The following is a 20,151-nucleotide window of genomic DNA, read 5'->3' as shown; positions in this document are numbered from 1 at the left end:
CTCACTCGGTGTCTAATCTCTGGTTCGGTTATACAGTCAGTAATGTCAATAAAAAAACATTGCAAAAAAATACGAAGTTTTTAACGCTTATGCGTGCATTGTTGAGGAACCTGGTATCTAGGTTCGACATTAACAACACTAACACTGCGTAACAAGTACAACATTAGGCTCTAAACACTAGATTAGAAACGGCCGATTTCCCGCGACGCTCAAAGCGCAACTACGGATGTTTCACTGCTGTTATGCCCACGTGGTATTCCGAGCGCTCAAATAGCTCACTCGGTGCCGCCAGTAATGGTGCTGGTATTTAGGATTTGGGCTGGATTTAGGCGAAGTTGTCTCCCTTAATACAAAACTATTTTAGCACGTGATCATGAATGTAGTCAAATCTATAAATGTTCATAGACGAGTCATTGATTTATTCTATGTTTTGTGATAGCACTTTTTAGATCAGAAGTTTTCAATGCATTGTTTTTACAGAACATTTGCTTCCCAGACTATGATCATTTGGAAACTTTTAAGAAATGTAAGCATCCTGGAAGGTTTCTCACCTTTATCGTAGATTTATAAGTTTTTCATTCTATAGGGTTTCTGCATTAAGGTACAATAAATTAGTACTCTGTAATTCACCAAAATAAAAAATGCTCACATGTTTATTGTAACAATATTATAGTAAATACGTTGAACCGTGTAGATTTTCAATACGTACTAAATTTTAGAATCGTTTACATAGGCCAGCGTTGATGTATATCGGGAAAAAAACATTGACTCTGATAAAACAATGAGCTATTGAAATAGTATTATTCTGGCATTTATTACAGACCTATCTGTGTTAAATTTCGGTTAGACCCAAGATAGGTAAAGTGTGTCAACTATATTCGTAGCATTGGACTAGCAGAAGATTAAATTAAGAAGCAATAAAACAGGAACGGAGATACATTGTCACTACGATTTTAGGCTATCGTATACTATGCATTATAAAGTTGTTATAATCAGTACTGACTTAGCACACACGATAACACGCATCGTACTTGCTCTTGAACAAATGTAGAGCTACATAGTAAAATGTCAATTATTTAAAGGCATATTTCATTGTGAGTTAGCTTTTTTCTCTGCAATAATATTTAAATATAACAAATAGTTAGTAAGAATTAACATGATTTATATAACGACTAGTTACCAAGATTTTATTAATAATTAACTGTCTGCATAATTGCACCCAAATCACTTTTTCATCATCAATCAAGTCAGTTGTTGGAAACTCATTTGAATAAAATCAACATATTTGCATGTGTTAATTAATAATGTACATATCAAAGCAACTGTCTGTTGGACACAATTCAAATTGTAAATCACTAAATAATGACTTGGAACAATTCATTGCGTATACCAACATCTAAGAAGTAAAGCGGATGTTCAAAAAATATCACAGATGTTTGTTGATCCGTGACATTTTTATAAATTGCATTTTAGTTTCTTTGACTTGGGTACAGAAGAATGGCGCAGGCTCAGCAGGGCGCAGAGTGGATAAAAGAATGCAAAATAGGCCAGGGAGGTTTTGGTCAAGTTTATTTGTACAAAAATCAGGTAAGGTTGTGTCATTCCTTGTTTGAGCAGCTCTGAAATTACCGTAACACCTCTATTTTAGCGCCACCTCTATTTAAATGTAGCCTCTATTTAAATGTCGCCTTTATTTAAACGTCGCCTCTATTTGAATCCCACCATGGTAGAAGGGTTAAAAGATACAGCGCCACATTTTAATTGAACGCCCCCTACTCTATTTGACCCAAATTTTGACATTCTTTAATATTTCCGAACCCATAATTGAAAGTGGTCAGTAGAAAAGTGTCCACGAAATGGTACTAATAACGACTCGGTTATATCAATAACAATTCTTTTATTGTTGCTGTAGTGGTTACTATGGTTGAGAGAAGGTGTACCTGAAAAGATCGATCATCACAATCATCAGAACTACATTCTAATTTGCAGTCACTAAGGTCTAAATTCAATCTATTGTTTTCAGATTCGTCCATAATCTGGTTTACACTTTGACCTTAAGACTTTAACGTCTTTGATGAATGATTAGAATGCTCTTCAGGATTACCGTTCAGCGTAATAACAGCCATTGTTATGGCGTATCGCAAGCTTTACATTTTTTTTTAATTTTGAAAGCGACACCATCAAACTAATTGATAACCGTGTCTAGTTAATGTTATAGGCCTACACAAATTAGCTCCTAGTTTAACTCGGTCTGATACTTCTACATATGTATATTAAAACCGGTTTAGCAACAGTGCTGAGACCGACAGTATTAATGTCGCTCCGGCGGAAGGAGAGCTAAAATATAGGTGACGTTAGTATCGTTTCACGACCTTTACCCATGAAAAAGTTGAATATATCTTCCCAAAATTCTGATGAGCTAGTCGAAAAATACAACACCATATTCTATTTGAATGACACCGCCAAGAAAATGCCGCTATAGGGTGAGAGTTAAGAAATACAGCGCCATGGCGTTAAATAGAGGTTTTACGGTATGTTCTTTGATATTTGGTTTATTGTCTGCCTTCATCCACAAGCGCTAGTGATAAAATAGCCAGAATATCTAGCTATATTGCTATGCATCAGCTCCCAAATCTTCTCATAATTCGTATCAGTATCCGTACGCGCGTTTATGGCGTGGGCACATTTGAGTGTGTTTATGGTGCGGGCACATCTGTGTGTGTTCATGGTATGGGCACATCTGTGCGTATGTTTATGGTATGGCTACATCTGCGTGTCCAGTGTAGGCACATTCATGTCTCCATGTGCATGTATGCGTCTGTGTGTGTGCGTGTGTATGTGTGTTATAATTCAAGCACATCTGTATGCGCATCACTCGGCATCTGCGGATTTGACAGTAGATGTTTAGCAACTGAATGCTAATGCACAGCATAGGTTGATCTGTAAGATTTCAGTTTAGGCAGGTAGCATTCATTCCAATCAAAGTTAAAATTGGGTTAACAGGCCAACTAGAAAGAATCTTTGTAATTCATTGTCATTTTAATGGTGGCTACTTTCGTCATAATTCATTTTAGAAATACTAAAACACTTCTATGATTGGTTTGCTGCTATTATTTTTGTGGTTAGCGAATTCAATAGTTTCTTGCATAAAAATAATATTTTACGACACTGATCAGCATGAACCTGGTAAACTATAATACTATTATAAGGTTAATAAAACGTACGAAAGCATGACATCTGTAGTTAGATATTTTAGCACTAAATGATTCAGCTAGTATGTCTATAAGTTACTATGAGTTTTACTTACTGGGGCTTTAAGTAGTCATTTAAATCTTTGGTGAATAGGTCATTATGTGTTAACTAGAGAATTCATTAGATGGGAGTTTGTATTTATGACAACTCGCATTTTATAACTTATATTTTATTCAACACAATAAATATGTCATAAGGTCATTTAAGATTGTTTAAAATTTGGCTGTTGTAAACCAAATCTTGAATTTCTCATCAGTCTTAGCTTGCATACTTGCATAGATCTTCACTAAAAGTGCGCTTACTCAAAATTGTAGTAGATTTTGTCAGTATGTCGTAGTATTTTTCTATTATTTGGAATCGTTTCCGATGTTTGAGGTGATCTGACTGCCAGGATGTTTCAAGATTAAAAGCAACGTAATGCAATTATGTCGTCTGTAGTTGCAAAGAGACCAACAGAATAGAGACAAGTAACGCTGCAATTTGAACGCAATAGTCGATATCAATAATGAAAGAGGCAGGCAGCCTCGAAACTAGTGACATCATTGCGGCGCCCCATATTTTTCTTCTGATCAATTTAATCGCGATAGATTTTTGTCGATTTTAATCTTAAAACATCTCGGCAGTCAGATCGTTTCAAACATCAAAAACAATCGCAAGTAATAGAGAAATACTAATACTTTTTGATAAGATCTAGTGAAATGTTGTGTAAGTTCACATTTAAGAGACAAACACAACGATTGATGATAATTCTGATACAGAAATTATTTAGTCTATACTTCGTTGTGTACTTAGATGAGTTATTGTAAGAGCACTGGTTTCGTAGTGCGGTAAAGCTGAACCCCCACCTAATATTATACATGTAGCTTCAATTCTCCATGTTCCACTCAATAATAGCACTAATTGTGCTAATACTAATAGTACTAATATTATTATACAATATATACTATATACTAAATACTATATACAATCAGTACTATTAATGCAACTATTAGAACACACTCACTACTACTGGGGCTCTGACCTTCGGGAGGGCCAGGGTATCCTGCCTTTTCGTGAAATGGTCCATGAGCACCAAGATGACAAGCACCAATTGTTCCCTCTTGGTGACTGGCACCTGGCTCACTAGGTCCGTGGCTACCTTTAGCCACGGGTGTCCAGCAAAGAGTTTATGCCTGACGCCTGTAGTTTTGGTGCCACTGTGCTTTGTTGCCTGGCAGACTTCACAGCTCTTGATCAGTTTTCTCACCATGGCTGTCATTCTTGGCCAGCACCAGATCAGTCACAGACGGCTGATCGTCCTTCCCACCCCAGAGTGGCAAGGGTGTGATCCGCCAGTCGTTTGCCTCCCTGGTGGCCGGCGAACCAACTGACCACCACCGAAGCTAGCCATGAGGGAAGTCTGGGCCTCCAGTTCCCCATCTGGTTGTAGCCTGAGGGACGATCAGATCCTGTGCAGCTGCCTAAGTTTTTGACCTAGCTATAACTGCTTCCGCATCAATTCCTCAGCTCGGTCGATGGCGTGGTACATAATAGCCACCGGTCCTTGGCCAGCAGCTTGCATATGAGCCAGCTTTTCATCGGTGTCTCCTCGAGTCATGCCATAATCTTAATGTCTTGGGCCAGCTCTGGCTGCCATAGCATTAAACTGGCCCATGCGACCGACTGCCTCTCGCGCAGTCCTGACGTCTTCTAGCACGGTAGGCGGATTCCCTCAAATTCTTCCAATGAGTTCTGGTTCTCTATGGCAAGTTCCCCCTGTGAGTCGGCCATCCGTCTCTCAGCTCGATGACCTCGCACTGCCGGCAGTCATAACAGATCAGTTTGCTGAGCTCATCGGCATTCTCATGGCGGAGTTCGGCTCGGTGTTTCAGTGTATACTGGCTGGAACTCTGCTAGGATTTCCAATCATCTGGCCACCCGATTAGAGGGCTCCTTTTATCAACATAATCATTGGAGAGAAGCATCATCTGTATGCAGAAGGAACAGCCCACCATATACATTTAAGTAGGACCGGAAATGTTTTACGGCCTTTATCATGGCAAGCAGCTCCCTCTGGGTTACACAGTAATTCGTCTCCACTGGCGTCAGGGTCTTGCTGAAGATTGCGATCACTATCTCATTTCTTCCCTGTACTCGTGAGAGCATAGCATTCACTCCGCAACTGCTGGCATTTGTGTCCTCGGAACCACTGACATCTGGAGAGCCCAATACAGGGGCTGAGGATAGATGTTCCTTCACCTCATCGAAGGCCGTCTCCTCTTCCTTGCCCTATGTCCACTCTTCACCCTCACCGGTCAGTCGGTGTAAAGGCTGTGTTGTGGTGGCGAAGTTAGATATGTACTGCCAGTAATAGCCTACTGTATCCAGGAAGCTTTGTAACTCCCTGAGCCCTTTGGGGTTTGGCCACTCACAAGCTGCCCGTGTCTTGTCTGGGTCAGTGGATACACCCCCCGTGCTGACTGCATGACCTAGGTATCGAACCTGCAATTGGAGTAGCGCTCATTTAGGGGGCCTCAACCCAGCTCTCTTCAAATGCTGGAACATTTCCTCCAACCGCTGCAGGTGCGTATCGATGTCAGGGGCAAAGATGACGATGTCATTTAGGCTGAGCAATGGCGTCTTCCAATGCAAGCTGTGTAACATGCATTTTCATCAGTCTCTGGAAAGTGGCTCGTGCTGAGGTAAGACCAAAGAGCAAGGCCTTCCACTTTCAGTGACTGAAACAAGTAGCAAATGCTGAATTTTCTTGCGCATCAGTGTGTAAGGGTACTTACCAGTAGCCACTGACCAGGTCCAGTGTACTAAAGTATTTGCTGCTGGATAGTGCATCGAGAGAATCATTGATCCAGAGAAGGGGGGTAGGCATTTTGCTCGCAACAGCATTTAGTCATCGGTGGTCGATGCAAAACCGCCATCTGCCGTCCTTTTGGACCAACACCATCGGAGAGCTCTAGGCACCCCTGGCCAGTTCGATGAGTCCTTTGCTCAGCAGCCTTTGGCATTTACGCTTGGCCTCTGCCTTGTTCAGGCTCAGTCGATGTGGAGGCTGTCAGATAGAACGGGTTTCATCCTTCAGAGGAATGGATTGTCCCACCTCAGAGGTCCTGCTCATATCCCCGTCGCCGGTGCTGAACGAGCCCTGATACCATGTCAGCGACCATGCGAGTCGCTCAGCTTGCCCTAGCTCCTTGCAGTTTTGCTTTGTCTCTGCAAACATGTCCTCCAGGTAGGCCCCCACCCATACATTAGGCATATTTGCACCCCGGAGCACTACATCGGGTCAGAGAGAGATGGTTCATCATGCACCTGGTGGTTCTCTACTCCCATATACTTGCCGACCGAGATGCTGGCTCAGAAGTAAAAGGTTGGTTTGTGAGGTTGAGGCACCGCGTGACGACCGCGTTCAAGCTCATAGTCAACGACAGCCCACCCGGATAACCCTCTATTACTCCTAATAGGCAGTAGTTTTTGGTGGTCACTCAGCATGGGACGGCCATCTCAGTTTTGCCTGGCACTACCATGTTGCGCACCATCTCGACTGGGCTAAGCAATAGCCAACCATGCCTATTCGTACAGGTCAAGGGGCTACTGTCTACGGAGACCACCGGCTTTTGAAATTTCATGGCCCACTGGTGAGCCACCATAAATGGCATTCCCAAGATGGCGTGTTCGCTGATGTGGCTCCCCACAAAAACCTCCAAGGTCTTTACTTCCTGGAGTAGTACGGGCAGTCACCTGATTCCATAGAAAGGCAGTCATGTCTTATCAGCCATGGGTCCATGACTGTCACTTTCTTTCGAGTCCCTCTCGTCCTGAGGGAGCTTGTCAAACATTTGTTTGCTCAGCAAGTTTGTAGTGCATCTACGCCCCTCCAACTTTCAGGGGAGGAAGTAACTAGTGGAGTGGGGCCAGCTCAGTGTCTGTGCCCTTACTGGCTCGGCACTACTTTAGCCGGACAAAGCAAACCTTTTGGGCCTGGACTGCCAGGGCAGCCTTCTGGTGTGTCTGTGAAGTCTGATCGACGTGGGTAAAGCAAGTTGGTCTTGCCACCTTTAGGCAGGTTTTTGACTGCGAGCCGGCTAGTCGTTCTTTGACTCAGTTCCGAGGATAGCTTCATGTGTTCACACTCCTAGATTAGGCCCCTAAAGTGACTGATCAAGCTGGAAGGGCCAGTCTTGGCAAGTCGGGTCAGCCATTAAAATGGGCTTCCGAAGTTGCCTCAGGCAGAGTCCTTCAAGCCGATCTCCGATTGTACTCTTGGTAGTGCAGCCTGGTGTGGTTTGGTATGGGGCATGTTGCTATGCCTGGTTCATCCTTTAGGTACTCAGGGTCCAGATTTTCTAAAGCCTGATAGTAGTTCTAAAGAACCACAACAGAAGTCTTCCTTGCTGTCGTTTTGGGCAGAATGATGAGTGCCAACCTTTGTCTTGGCTCTCCATTACTTCGGCCCCTTCCAGACTGGAACCCTTCTTAGTAGGACTTTTCTATTGGTATCTGGTTGGGCCAGCCATCAAAACAGTCTTTTGACTTGGTGCCAGCCATGTTTCTTTTGCCAGGAAATGCGGGTTGGGGGCTTTGGTGCAACCAGTACTCAGCACTACTGTTATAGCCTTGAGCTGTTTTTCCGGTGTTGCAGTTTTTTACTGGGCAGTTTTGTCAAATGTGCCCTTGTCTCCCACAGCCCCAACTCTCCAGGTTTTTTGTGATCTGTAGTCTCCTGAGGGCAGCTCTTTTTTTACTGCAGCTGTTGTACTTGCTGTGACTGCTGCTGTTGCACTACTAGGGTCAACTGACTGACCGTTTGGTCCTGGGCCGTGGCTGTCCGTTCTATGGGAACTCCTTCCACAGCCCAGATGTCCGCCGATGGGCTTGATTTTAAGAAACTCGCTATCTGCTCTGATTGCTTTTGTTAAGGTGTCTGTTGGCACAGTCGAGTGTCGCTGTAGGCTGGTGTGGTTTATGGAGCTGCAGAACAGCTTCCAAGTCATGTCGGCCCTATAGGGTGCATTCAAGTCATCGTATGCCACACGGACCAAGCGTTTTACCTGGCAGGTATGCTTTTGTAGAATTGTACCTGAGAGTGCTCAGTTTACGCCTAACCTACCTAGGGGAGAGTCCAAACCAGGCTCGAAGCACATCAAAGACGTCTTCTACGCAGTCGGCTTTTTCGCAGTTCCACTTTATCCTTCAGGGCCTCTCGGAAATGTAGCAGGCTCACACCTTCAGTCCAGTTGTTAGTTTCCGCCGCCTCCTGGAATTTGCTGATAAAATACTCTACATCTTTGGGTCCCGAGTATTGGAGCCACTTTGCCTATTGCTTACTTGGGCCTGGGGCACCAACATCATCCTTTCCAGTATGCCGGCTAGCCAGCCAGTGTGCCTCGGTTCGCACTCTCACCATGTCTAGAATTAATCCCTCCTTTGAGAGTGCTCGTCGATTTTCTGGGGGTGACGTTGCTTTAGGTAATACGACCTACCAGAATCGGGGATGTTCTCCCTCTCTGGCTACTCGGACGAGTGCTCACCGATTATCAAGAGATGGCGTTGCTCCGGCAACATGGCCTGCCAAGATAAGGGAAGACCCTCACTCTTCAGGCTACTCGGACGAGTTTTTGCCGATCATCAAGGGGCAGCGTTGCTCCAGCAACGCAGCCCGCCGGAATAAGGGATGAATCTCGTCTCTGGACACTGGATCTTCAGTGTTCTCTGCTTCTTGTGGAGCTGAGATTCGCGATCCTACCGCTGCCACCAGTAAAAAGGGAACTGCCAGTCTTCTTTACTCTCCACTAGGATAAATACACCGGGTGTACTAGCAACAAGAATATATAGTTCTCATAAATATATAAGTATACATGAAGTCAATGTGTTTGCATACAATGAACAGTCATGCAGAGAGACTGCGCTAGCTTTCTTAATCACTGGTAGTAAGCTCCATATATATCGATGGAGTGCGATAGGCTCTGCCCTTTTTCTTATCGCTGCGCGCGATCTCCTCATTTTGTGTAGCTTAGCATGCCGAGCCCGCTCACCGGTAGCCGGTCTCCTGCAGTGATAATGAAACTCGGTCTGACTGCGACGCCGGTCATATGAATGGTCTCGCTATCCATGGTCACAGCGCTCTGCCAATACATACTAGCATTCAGCCCAGCATTGCCTGGGATTGCTTTCGTTTTCAGTCAGCTAGCCCCCAGCCTGCGTGTTGATTTTCAACTCAAATTGCTACGACAACAATCTATGAATGCGTTCATTGCGAAGAATTGTTCTTACTGGCGCATTCTTGAGTTTCTAATCAGATGAGTGTTTAAGAGTATTTGGTGTATCCTCAGAAGTGTTGCATTATTTAATGTATTCTCAGAAGTGTTGCAGTATCTGGTGTATCCTCAGATGTGTTGAAGTATCTGGTGTATCCTCAGATGTGTTGTAGTATCTGGTGTATCCTCAGATGTGTTGTTGTATTCGGTGTGTCCTCAGAAGTGTTGCATTATTTGGTGTATCCTCAGAAGTGTTGCAGTATTTGGTGTATCTTCAAAAGTGTTGTAGTATTTGATGTATTCTCAGGAGTGTTGCAGTATTTGGTGTATCGTCAGAAGTGTTGCAGTATTCGGTGTATCCTCCGAAGTGTTGTAGTATTCGGTGTATCCTCAGAAGTGTTGTAGTATTTGCGGTTACATATCATACTCAAGCTCATGATTGTAAATCACAGTTTTACTCTTTCAGCAGTATCTCTCCAAATGAGAGTAATCCCAATTGGAATGTTATGTAGTCTGGTCTTGAAGTCTCTTTTCTTGATATTTGACAATTATTTATTTTATAAGATAGTGTTGATTAGCATACCACAGTCGTAGTTACAGGTAGATGACTCTAATTAGGGAAATCATATGTAAAATAATTTGTACACTCAAATTTCACCATAAAAAGTTGAGTTGTTAACAGAGTTGCTTTGTTTATAAAACTGTAATGCATTGCAGTAAACATTAAAAAAAAGTCTTTGGATTTCATTCAAGTTTGTTCTACAGCTACAAAACATTACAATAAATGCTTTAGTTAAATAAACATTTTGGTAAAACATATTCATAAAACATTCTTAAATTGACGAAGCGGCCTGACCAACTTTATCATAAAAATTTAAACCGCAAATATATAAATGATAAAGAATCGTGATACAGAGAAGTCTTTCACTGAGTTGAGGTCAAAAGAGTCAAAATGTCCCAAATTATCTGCAACCCAGTTGCCTTGTCAGGATATGTAGAAAGAGTTTGAGTTGAGCTAGCACAACTATGCTGGCGTTTGGCACAACTGTGCTGACTTTTGGTACAACTGTGCTGACTTTGGCACAACTGTGCCGACCTTGGCACAACTGTGCTGACTTTGGCACAACGACACTGGCCTTTCATACTCTTAGTGTTAGCAGGATTTTGCTTATGCTTAGCCATCATGGACACTGATCACTTTTTGGTATAATTTATGGTCATTATACATTGATTTCACCACTACTAAAGAACTTCCTGTATAATGCTAATTCTTAGTGGATAGTCTTTCCTAAATGTCCATTGTCTTGGTGCTCATCGGGAGTCATCATACAGATGCTTATACGTATCCCTGATTTAGGAGCTTCTGTAACTAGTTTGTAATTCCTCTCTAGCTGATTGTGTTTACAGAAAACTGGAGATAAGATTGCTGTAAAGAAATGCAACTTGAGCGGTGACGTTGTCCAAACTACTCTCGATAGATGGCGAGATGAAGTCGAAATTATGAAAAGGATTGATCATGACAATATCGTTCGAGTTTTGCCTACTCCAAAACAGCTCGTACCACGGGCTAACGAGCCCGTACCCCTCATTATGGAATACTGTGAGGGTGGGGACCTCCGCAAGGTCAGTATTCCCTCTGACGGTTGTCATGAGTTGTTTCATTTTAGATCATCTACATGTAATTGAAAATGACTTTCTCGTCGAGTGGGGTTTGAAGTATCCATGTTAGCTAAAGTATGACAAATATCCAATGGTTATTCAAGTTGTCTTGTCAGTCTCCAACTTCCCATCTCCTAAAATAACGGTTTTATGGTAAACAGATCAATTGGCTTTTAGCTTCCGTTGAATGTCTAACAAATATGAAAATGTTTGTTTCACATTGTAATCTCATGTATCAATTGCGGTCGACTCTCAGATATTTCTAGGCTGGGCTGTACCATAACTGCAGTATTATTGGTTTGCATCAACAACTTTTCTCCTTTTCCTGATTAACTTACTGGTTTTATAGACCATGATAGCGGTAAATTTACAATAAGTTGATAGGGAGCGCACATCTTCGACGTTCATTTATAACGATTTGCTTATTTTTTCTAAACAGCAAGGTATATTCTGCAAAGTAAAACTAATAGAAATATTATTACTTCGACAATAAAGCAAAACAAAATATTTTTACTATAAAAAGCGGCACTACCTGTCTATCGTCTATCTGTACCCATGGGTCATGGTTAGGATAACTGAGAACTTTTGACGATACTCCAACTCGTCACATTCAGGTTGGTGGACCGACGCTTTAACACCTGCACCAATCGATCACCTCTGAGTATTTATGAACAATTGCGCAGCCACCTATTCTCTGTTTGGTCGACACATCTGACAATTTATCATGACGAACTGCAATGTTACGAAAGTTATATATAATAGATATAACGCAGTACGCGATATAATTTTAAAACTCGCCTGATTTGACATTTTACGCTGTATGGAATTTTTTACGTAGTACGAAGCAAAAACTTCACATAAATTTTTGTTATCTGAAATTTATGTTATAGGAGGTATACGTTATAAAGTCGTCTACTGTATGCATTATTAAGGTTATTCCATCTAAGTCTTTCGCATTACAATGGACCATCGCCATACGATTTTAATTCATTCCAGTATTGGCTTCGTAAGGTGAAAATTTCATATAGACGGGTATGGAAACTCATAGTAAATATCCAATGCAAACACCCCCTGGTAAAAATCATCAAAATTTTATATATGTATAGTACACAGGAAAAATTAGTAACAAAATAATATGTTAACCTTAGTAACTATAGTTACCTACAGTAACTTCACTGTATTTAGTGGTTATGATCTGCAATAAAACGTAACATTACGTGGTATGTATGTAACAAATAATACCTACCACATAATGTAACATTATGTGGTATGTACCGTAGAGAGTTGTTACTTTCGAGGGAGAGACAGACGTATAAAATAAATGTTGAATTTAACTTAAATGAATTTAGCTTACTAAACACATATTTGAAGCTAAGTTTTAGTATGTATTTTAACTATTTTGCTGAACTTCAACTTTTTCGTCACTGAAATTTTATCATGTATCTGTTTCCGGTTTCGTTTTCACAATGACGACTAACGCTGAACTAAGCGAGATCGAGTATCTTGTCTCTTTTATTCGTTGTTAGAGAGATTTTGGTGAATCGTATATTGGCATATTTATTATTCCGGTGTAATCAGAACACTGACTGCCAAATTTGAATTTCAAGAGAAATTTTCTTTGATTTTGTATGGCGAAAAATATTTCGTATAGAGAGGGTGAACAATCAGCGTGTTCTACATTGCAGGGCAAAAAAATCGTATAGCAGGGTCATCGTAACCCAAGGGCATGCTGTTTCCTACTCGCTTCTAACTTGAACGTAGCGCCCTGAAGGAAATGTGACAGTGTCAAGTCTCGACATTTTTAAAAATAGTTCGGCAATGGCCAATTTTGCATATACAGTGAAACATGGATAACTCGCCCTCGGATATAGCGAACACATGGTTAACTCGACTGGATTTGCTTGGTCCGTTCCCACGCAATGATAAATGGCTCTATATAACTCGAATTCAACACTGTTATAACGAACTGTTTTTTGCCCAACGGCTACCGAAACGGTTGCTATCGCTTTAGAAAATCACTTTATTCCTAGCCATGGAGGTAAACCTCAACTTTTCGTAATTCATAAGCGTCGTTATTACCTCCATCGGCAAAATATTTTTGTCAACGACTGTTCTAAAGGTTTGGTGAAATTTGATTTATACTGCTATACGATGAATAGAACGGGCTAGCCGGGTCACGGGCGCAAGGATTTTCGCCACGCACATACAAAACAAAAACAGCATGTTGTTTTTGTTTTGTATTTGCGTGGCGAAAATCCTTGAGTGCGTGACCCGGCTAGCCCGTGATGAATAGTTTTCCGACGTTGATTCCGTGTTGAATTAACGTCGGAATGTTGAATGTTTAAAACGTCTTAAGAATTGTGGTAGTCAAACGTATACGTTGTCTTAGCTAAAAAAAACTATTCATTGTTTGACCTAAACACAAAATACGTGTGTACATTCAATAAGTATCCATTCAAAAAGCGTGAGTGATATACAATGTACCGTAAAACCTCGTAAAACTTTTAATTGAACTGCCTCGGAGTGTTGCTCTTAACGAATCCCAGGTAAAGTAAAGTAATCTTTCCATAAACTTCAAGAAAGATTGGCAAAATTGATCGTGGGTAAAACGCTCAAAAGAAAAAGATGTCTTTTCTTTGAGCATTTCAGCAACGATCAAGTTTTTCCAATGTCAATATAAAAAACGTCCTGGCAATAACATCACCTCAAACAACAAACCAATCTCAAGTGATAGAAAAATCTCTATACTTTTTGATAAAAACGTTTTAAACTTTACATTAGAAGCATTTAATTTGAAACAAGCCATTTGTGCTTTTGATTTATATTATAGTTTATATATGTTCATGTATCTACTAATAAATAAGTAAATACATGGACTTGTGACAGTGTTCTGATAACTTGAACACTCTGATAATTCGAACACTTTTGCTCGGTCCCTTGAAGTTTGAGTTATCCGAGTTTCACTGTATTTGCAAGTGATGTATGTCTGCACTAGCAGCTGCTCCATTTTTGGGTCTTTCTGTTGTCATTGAAGCTTCTCTGTTTTTATAGAACGTAAATATTATGGACTGCCAATGCTTTGTACACTAGTGTTACATGCTACGAAGTTTTGTCGTATTTTTCATCTTCGTAGCATGTAACTGGTTCAAAACGTCGAATCTTTAAATCTTCGAAGCGATTCAAACCTCCGTTTCAAGGGGGGGGTATTTTTGAAAACATCGTAGCAACAACGAAGTACTGCGTATCATGTAAACATCGATATTTGTATTATTACACAAATCTTTGCGATCGGAGGTTAGATTTTCATAGTTTTCATTAGTGACGTCCTTACAACATCTCTGTTTTTAATGCACATGTTTTAAAAATATTATCTTCAAAGTAAAAATATATCAACTCCGAAATTTAAAGAAAAATTTCTTACACGCTTTGACATTGACGTTTGACCGTAGACGCATTTTAGGAATGCCAGTCGCGATATAAATTATACGCCCCGTTGTAGATAAAAGCGCAACAGACTAGTATAGAAAACACGGAGTTGTCTTACAATTTCTTCGTAGCACGTAAACTCATCAGCTACGAATAATTGCGAGTGGTGCGACCACTCTTGCGTATCATGTAAATTCGACCTCCTCATTCCTACGATCAAAACCACAACTTCGAAGCTCAAAACTTCGTAGCATGTAACACTAGTGCTTGAAACGGAGGTTTGAATCGCTTTGAAGATTTAAAGATTCGACGTTTTGAACCAGTTACATGCTACGAAGATGAAAAATACGACAAAACTTCGTAGCATGTAACACTAGTGAATGTGAGGCTTTGTTATCGAGTAGGATATCTTTAGTTGCCATTAGTAAATAATTTAGGTCTGTTGTGCTCTTCTGCAAACTACATTTTATTGCTAGTGCATAATGCTTAATGATTTTTAAAGTCGGTTAAAGTCATAACTAGTCCAATTTCACGTTATTTCTCATAAGACTTGAACCATCTCTGTTGCACAAGAAGAAGCCAAGGTAGGCAAATATACATTTAGGTTTGCTATAAGTTAGAAAATAAAAATGTTGTTTCTTAAATAATGTGAAAATCTTCTTACACTTAAACCATAACTGTCACGTACAACTTTTATCGTATTTACTAGGTAAATCAGACAAGCTGATTCCGATTTTGTACTCAAAATAAAGATTGGTCCACTAACTTTCAGAGTAATGAAGGCTTTTTAGAGCGTTTTAATATCGGTCTCGAAAACAACACGATCGGCATAACAAGCTCCGCCCATAAATACATGACATAACCTAGTTTTTTAGGAACGGAAGTTAAGTAGGAATGTTTAGACCGATTTAAAATGATAGAGATGGGTGTCTTGAAACCCATTATTATCTAAATTCAGCCTTCAAAATAATTTCAGTCTTTTCTGAAAGGTAGATAAGCTATTTAACATTGCATATGGCCAATTCCGTATGAACGTCAACCTCGGTGAAGATTTTTAAAATTCAAAGTACACCAACAATATGGGTATCAAAATGAAGCTAAAAGTCTGCAGGTCATGATGCTATTATTTTTTTAAACCTCATGTTGCCACATAAATATATATAGGGTATCAAAGACGGTGTCTCAGGAAAAGAGCTAAAATCTAAAAAACATTGATATCCCTTATGGTCATGTTGTGTAACTATACAATTGTTCACAAAGACACTATCAATTATAATGCATGCTAACATTATCAGCAATCACATAAAATAGAAAAAAATGTCATTCTCAATTTTAATCCTTGAAAATATAAACACAAGAAAAACATATGAACCCGTGTAGTGTCCAGAAGGGAAAACCTTTAAAAGTTTCGATATTTCTCGCATACACTATTCAAAAAAAATTTTTCTTCAAATCCTCTGTTAGTACCCTCTATAAAAAATTTTAAGAGCAAAACTTTTGTTTCACAGTAATTCAGCAGTTTAAAAAAATGGTATTCATTTTGGTAGTGTCCAAAATATTGTAGTGTCCAGAAGAAACTGTAGTGTCCAGAAGTGAGAAAGCTGTAGCTTCAAATTGTTATTAATATTTTACAAGTGTATTCGGAGCATTGTTATAAGGTCTTAGACATATAGAAGAACTAGCTGTGCTACCTGGCGTTGCCTGGGTAATAAAAAAGTCTTTGGTAAGAAAATTTATTTGTATTTAATATACCATATACAATATTTACCATTCTAACTTTTAAACTTCATTTAATGAGAAAATATTTTTTCTGCAGTTCAAATGAATCAAGAGAAAAACTAAAACAACATAAATAAAAAAAAAGCCTTTACCGAGAAAAATTGATTTTTATTCAACATATAACAACACGCGCCATTCTAACTTTCCAACTACATATCATGAGAAAAGTGTTGTGTAGTTGAAATAATTTAATAGAAAATAAAAACAACTGTAAAGGTTTTCTAACTTTGTCAAACCGTAACTTTCAAAATTCATATCATGAGGAAAAGGTTTAGTGCAGGTCAAATAAATTACAAAAAACAAAACAACTATAAAAGGGTTTAGATATAAATGTGAAATAATTAGCAAGTATAGCTAAATTAAGTCGGTTTTGCTACGATTACAATAAAGGATGATTCGTTAATGATACAATTATTACGAACTGGGAAAACAAAATAAAAATCCTGAATATGTTGAATTAATAATAACAATTCTTGTATAACATCCATGTACAAATTTAGCTATCGGCCGACGGCCATCCATTTTACAGAAAAATGCGGATATTGCTTCATAATATGTAAACAATATTTTTTCAATTTCAAATTATCTAAAACAGTTTTGTTACATATTTTATTTAGAACTTCAATATGTTAAAAAACGCTGCCATGCAATAAATTCAATGTATCTATACTTTGTGTATTGATAAAGCGATGTGAAGCTATGATCACTACGAAGCTAAAACGATCCTCTACAACATTCCTTACTCTTACAAAACTATTACTTTCTCCACCATCAGAGTGAGTGCTGCTATTTTACTTATTTGTGTAATCACGAAAATCTGAATTGGCTATAATGCCATAAACATAAGTGATTATCTGTTTTCTAACTTGGGAGGTACATACATAAAACTTACACAAAATATTCGTTTTTTGTAATTGAAATTCTTGCATAGAAGTGTGTGTGTTTGAAAAAGGTTACTGTTCCACCAGAAGACAGCCGTCAAAACTTTGAATACGAGGATACTATTATCTCTCGATACTAGTACAAATGTAAAAATGAGATATCGTACGTTGTATGACCAAAATGTGAGAGAATTTCGAGGCTCTTCTCACAAATACAGTATACTTGTCCGCGCCGAAAGAATATAGTAATTGAACCTCACAAAAAATATTTCTTAATAGGGGCGTCGTGAAGCGTGGCCGCATCTGTAAAACAATCAGCACGCGCTAAAGCTATATCTATAGCCGGAATGACACACAGATATCCACACACATACTTTGAGAAATATTTATATATAGATAGTTGCACTCAACATTTACTCTGATTCTTGAGTGGTGAAGAGATTATTTGTTGAGGGAGAGACAAAACAGTCTAGGAAACTTTTAGGGGAAACATCAAACAAATCGCTTTCTACTCATGATAGCCGAAACTAGTAATCCCTTCAATTATTATTATTGTTGTTCAAGTCAAAATATATTTTTTCTAATCTGTATCATGTACAAAAGACACTCGATGCTTCACTTGAGTGGAACTACTTTGCTACCAGCCATGGCAAAGGCGCGGTTGATGGGGTGGGTGAGTGTGTGAAAAGATATGTATGAACACATGTGAAAGCTGGTAAAGTTGAAGCGAGGAATGTCGTTGAATTTTTCAATGCGGCTGCATCTTCAAACCAGGCTGTCGATGTCACATTTGTGTTAAAAAAAGACATTGCTGCAGAACACCAAAGGCGAGGATTTGACAAGATCTGGGAAGGAATATAAATTCTGCCTAGCACCCATGGCGTTCACTACGTCAAACCAAAGACGGCAACCGAAATTCTTTTTGTCGTTGCACTGGTTGCTCAACCACTCATACATTCAACTTTGAAACTAAAACAAATTTTCTCAAAACCATCCCAATAACGCCAGCTCCACATCCCCGTACATTGGCACCTGCAACTGTGGTTATTTCTCTTGGTCACAATGTTAGTCTTCCTAACCACTTCGCTATTGGAAAACTGGTAGCTGTAGCTTATGAATGTGGAGCACATATAGGATCAATTGAGAAAATCAACAGTGATCAAAATAAGATACATGTTAATTTCATGACTGCCACATCAAATGGAACCTACAAATGCCTGCCAAGGACAAGCCTCAACTCGTTCATGCCAATTTTATTTTGGCTGCGGTGCCAATTATAAGCCCTAATGATGCTTTGCTTCTATCTTACGAACTTGAAAACTCCCAAGTTGTTAGCGAGCAATACAAGAAAAAGGACTTTAAATTCTTTAAATTAATTACGTTTTTTTGGTCTTGCTGCTTTAAAAAATAATTTTATCATAAACTTACATTTTTATTAGTCATAATAATATTCGAACATTTTTTGTCCTCTTATATTATGCTGTAAATAAATTTATCAACTCCTGGTAATAAATACAGCTAATAAAGTTCTGTTAAGAACTAACTGTTCAGCTAAGAAAAGTCAATTTCTATAGACAATACATAGTGGACAAAGTTGTAGTGTCCAGAATGTAGTGTCCAGAAGGTATGGTGTGTTCATTTTTTGCAAGTACTCGGCCTAGAATTGGTTAAAACCGGTCGAGATATACATCATTGTGAAGCTGGTTTGTGCTACTCCAATGTAAACCAAGTTTAATTTTGGCAAACCTGGGCGATTCGATAAATTCTGACATTGAAAATCGAAAACAAATTTCACAGTTCTATCGAGTAGTGTCCAGAAGGGGTACTTTTTTAAACTTTTTTGCTAAATGGACAACTTCACAGCCATGAAGTATTAGTGGGAGCTAAACACCATCAGTTGCTACCTATAATAAGCAGCAAATCAGTTCTATGTTGTTCCAACAAAAATCTGCCATGACTTATGTTCATCAAATGTAGTGTCCAGAATATATGGAATTGGTCATATTTAAAAATGGGCTCAAAAAGCGCGATAACAACGCTAGCTTGTGATAAAATTGCGCTTTTTTGAGCCCATTTTTCCCGGCCTTCAGCCTATTAAACATCATGTAACAAGCTATGAGCAATTTTAAATAGTTTATCTACCTTTCATAAACGACTGAGATTATTTTACAGGCTAAATTTGAATAATAATGTGTTTTAAAACACCCATATCTATCATTCTAAATCGGGCTAAACATCCTAACTTCCGTTCCTAAAAGGCTAGGCTGCATCACATATTCATGGGCGGAGCTTGTTATGCCGATTGTGTTGTTTTCGAGACGAATATTGAAACGCTTTAGCCTAAAAAAGCCTTCATGGATTTGAAGGTTAGTGGACCGATCTTTATTTTGAGTACAAAATTGGAATCAGCATGTCTGATTTACCTAGAAAATACATAAAAGTTGTATGTGACAGTTATGGTTTAAGCTTAGTACCTGCTCAATTCCAGTTGCCTGGGAGTTACCTCTCAGGGATATGCTTGAGTGCGACTGGACAAAACCTTTGGACTGGACCAAAGGTTTTGTCCAGTCGCCTTGGAATTACTTCTCAGGGATATGCTAGAGTAATTGTATTCACACCAAAGGTTTTGCCAGCTGCCTTTACATAGATACCCTCTGTTAACTCTTTTATTATTTTTTTTAATTTTCTCTAATTAAATGGTTAATAAACTCGACATTTATCACAATCTATGCATTTTGTTTTTAATCCTCTCGTAAGTCTTCTCGCATGTATATGACAGGAACTTCCTTGATCTCTTCTCTATTGGGGTTTCATCACATGTTGTAGTATCATACTGAAAACTTGATAGCATTGCGATTGAAGAAATTATGACATGGGAAGTTTATAGCTACCACCATAATTTA

The 20,151-nt window shown here is 39.3% G+C and overlaps 1 protein-coding gene across 2 annotated transcripts in view; it reads left to right on the top strand.

Annotated features, from left to right (window-relative positions):
- The first annotated feature begins 526 nt into the window (after positions 1-526).
- Positions 527-20,151, top strand: part of LOC137403211 (inhibitor of nuclear factor kappa-B kinase subunit beta-like) — a 64,922-nt gene continuing 45,297 nt past the window's right edge. Inside the window, exons 1-3 of one of the 2 annotated variants that reach the window (XM_068089416.1) lie at positions 527-601; positions 1,474-1,587; positions 10,911-11,126. In XM_068089416.1, the coding sequence (XP_067945517.1) occupies positions 1,498-1,587; positions 10,911-11,126 (306 nt within the window). In that variant the 5' untranslated portion in view covers positions 527-601; positions 1,474-1,497. Of the gene's footprint in view, positions 602-1,025; positions 1,095-1,473; positions 1,588-10,910; positions 11,127-20,151 lie in introns of those variants that run through there. The other variant, XM_068089415.1, reaches the window with a different exon arrangement.

This window comes from Watersipora subatra, chromosome 1 (genome assembly GCF_963576615.1).
Source record: "Watersipora subatra chromosome 1, tzWatSuba1.1, whole genome shotgun sequence".
NCBI lineage: Eukaryota > Metazoa > Bryozoa > Gymnolaemata > Cheilostomatida > Watersiporidae > Watersipora > Watersipora subatra.
This window is presented reverse-complemented; position numbering and strand designations above follow the sequence as displayed.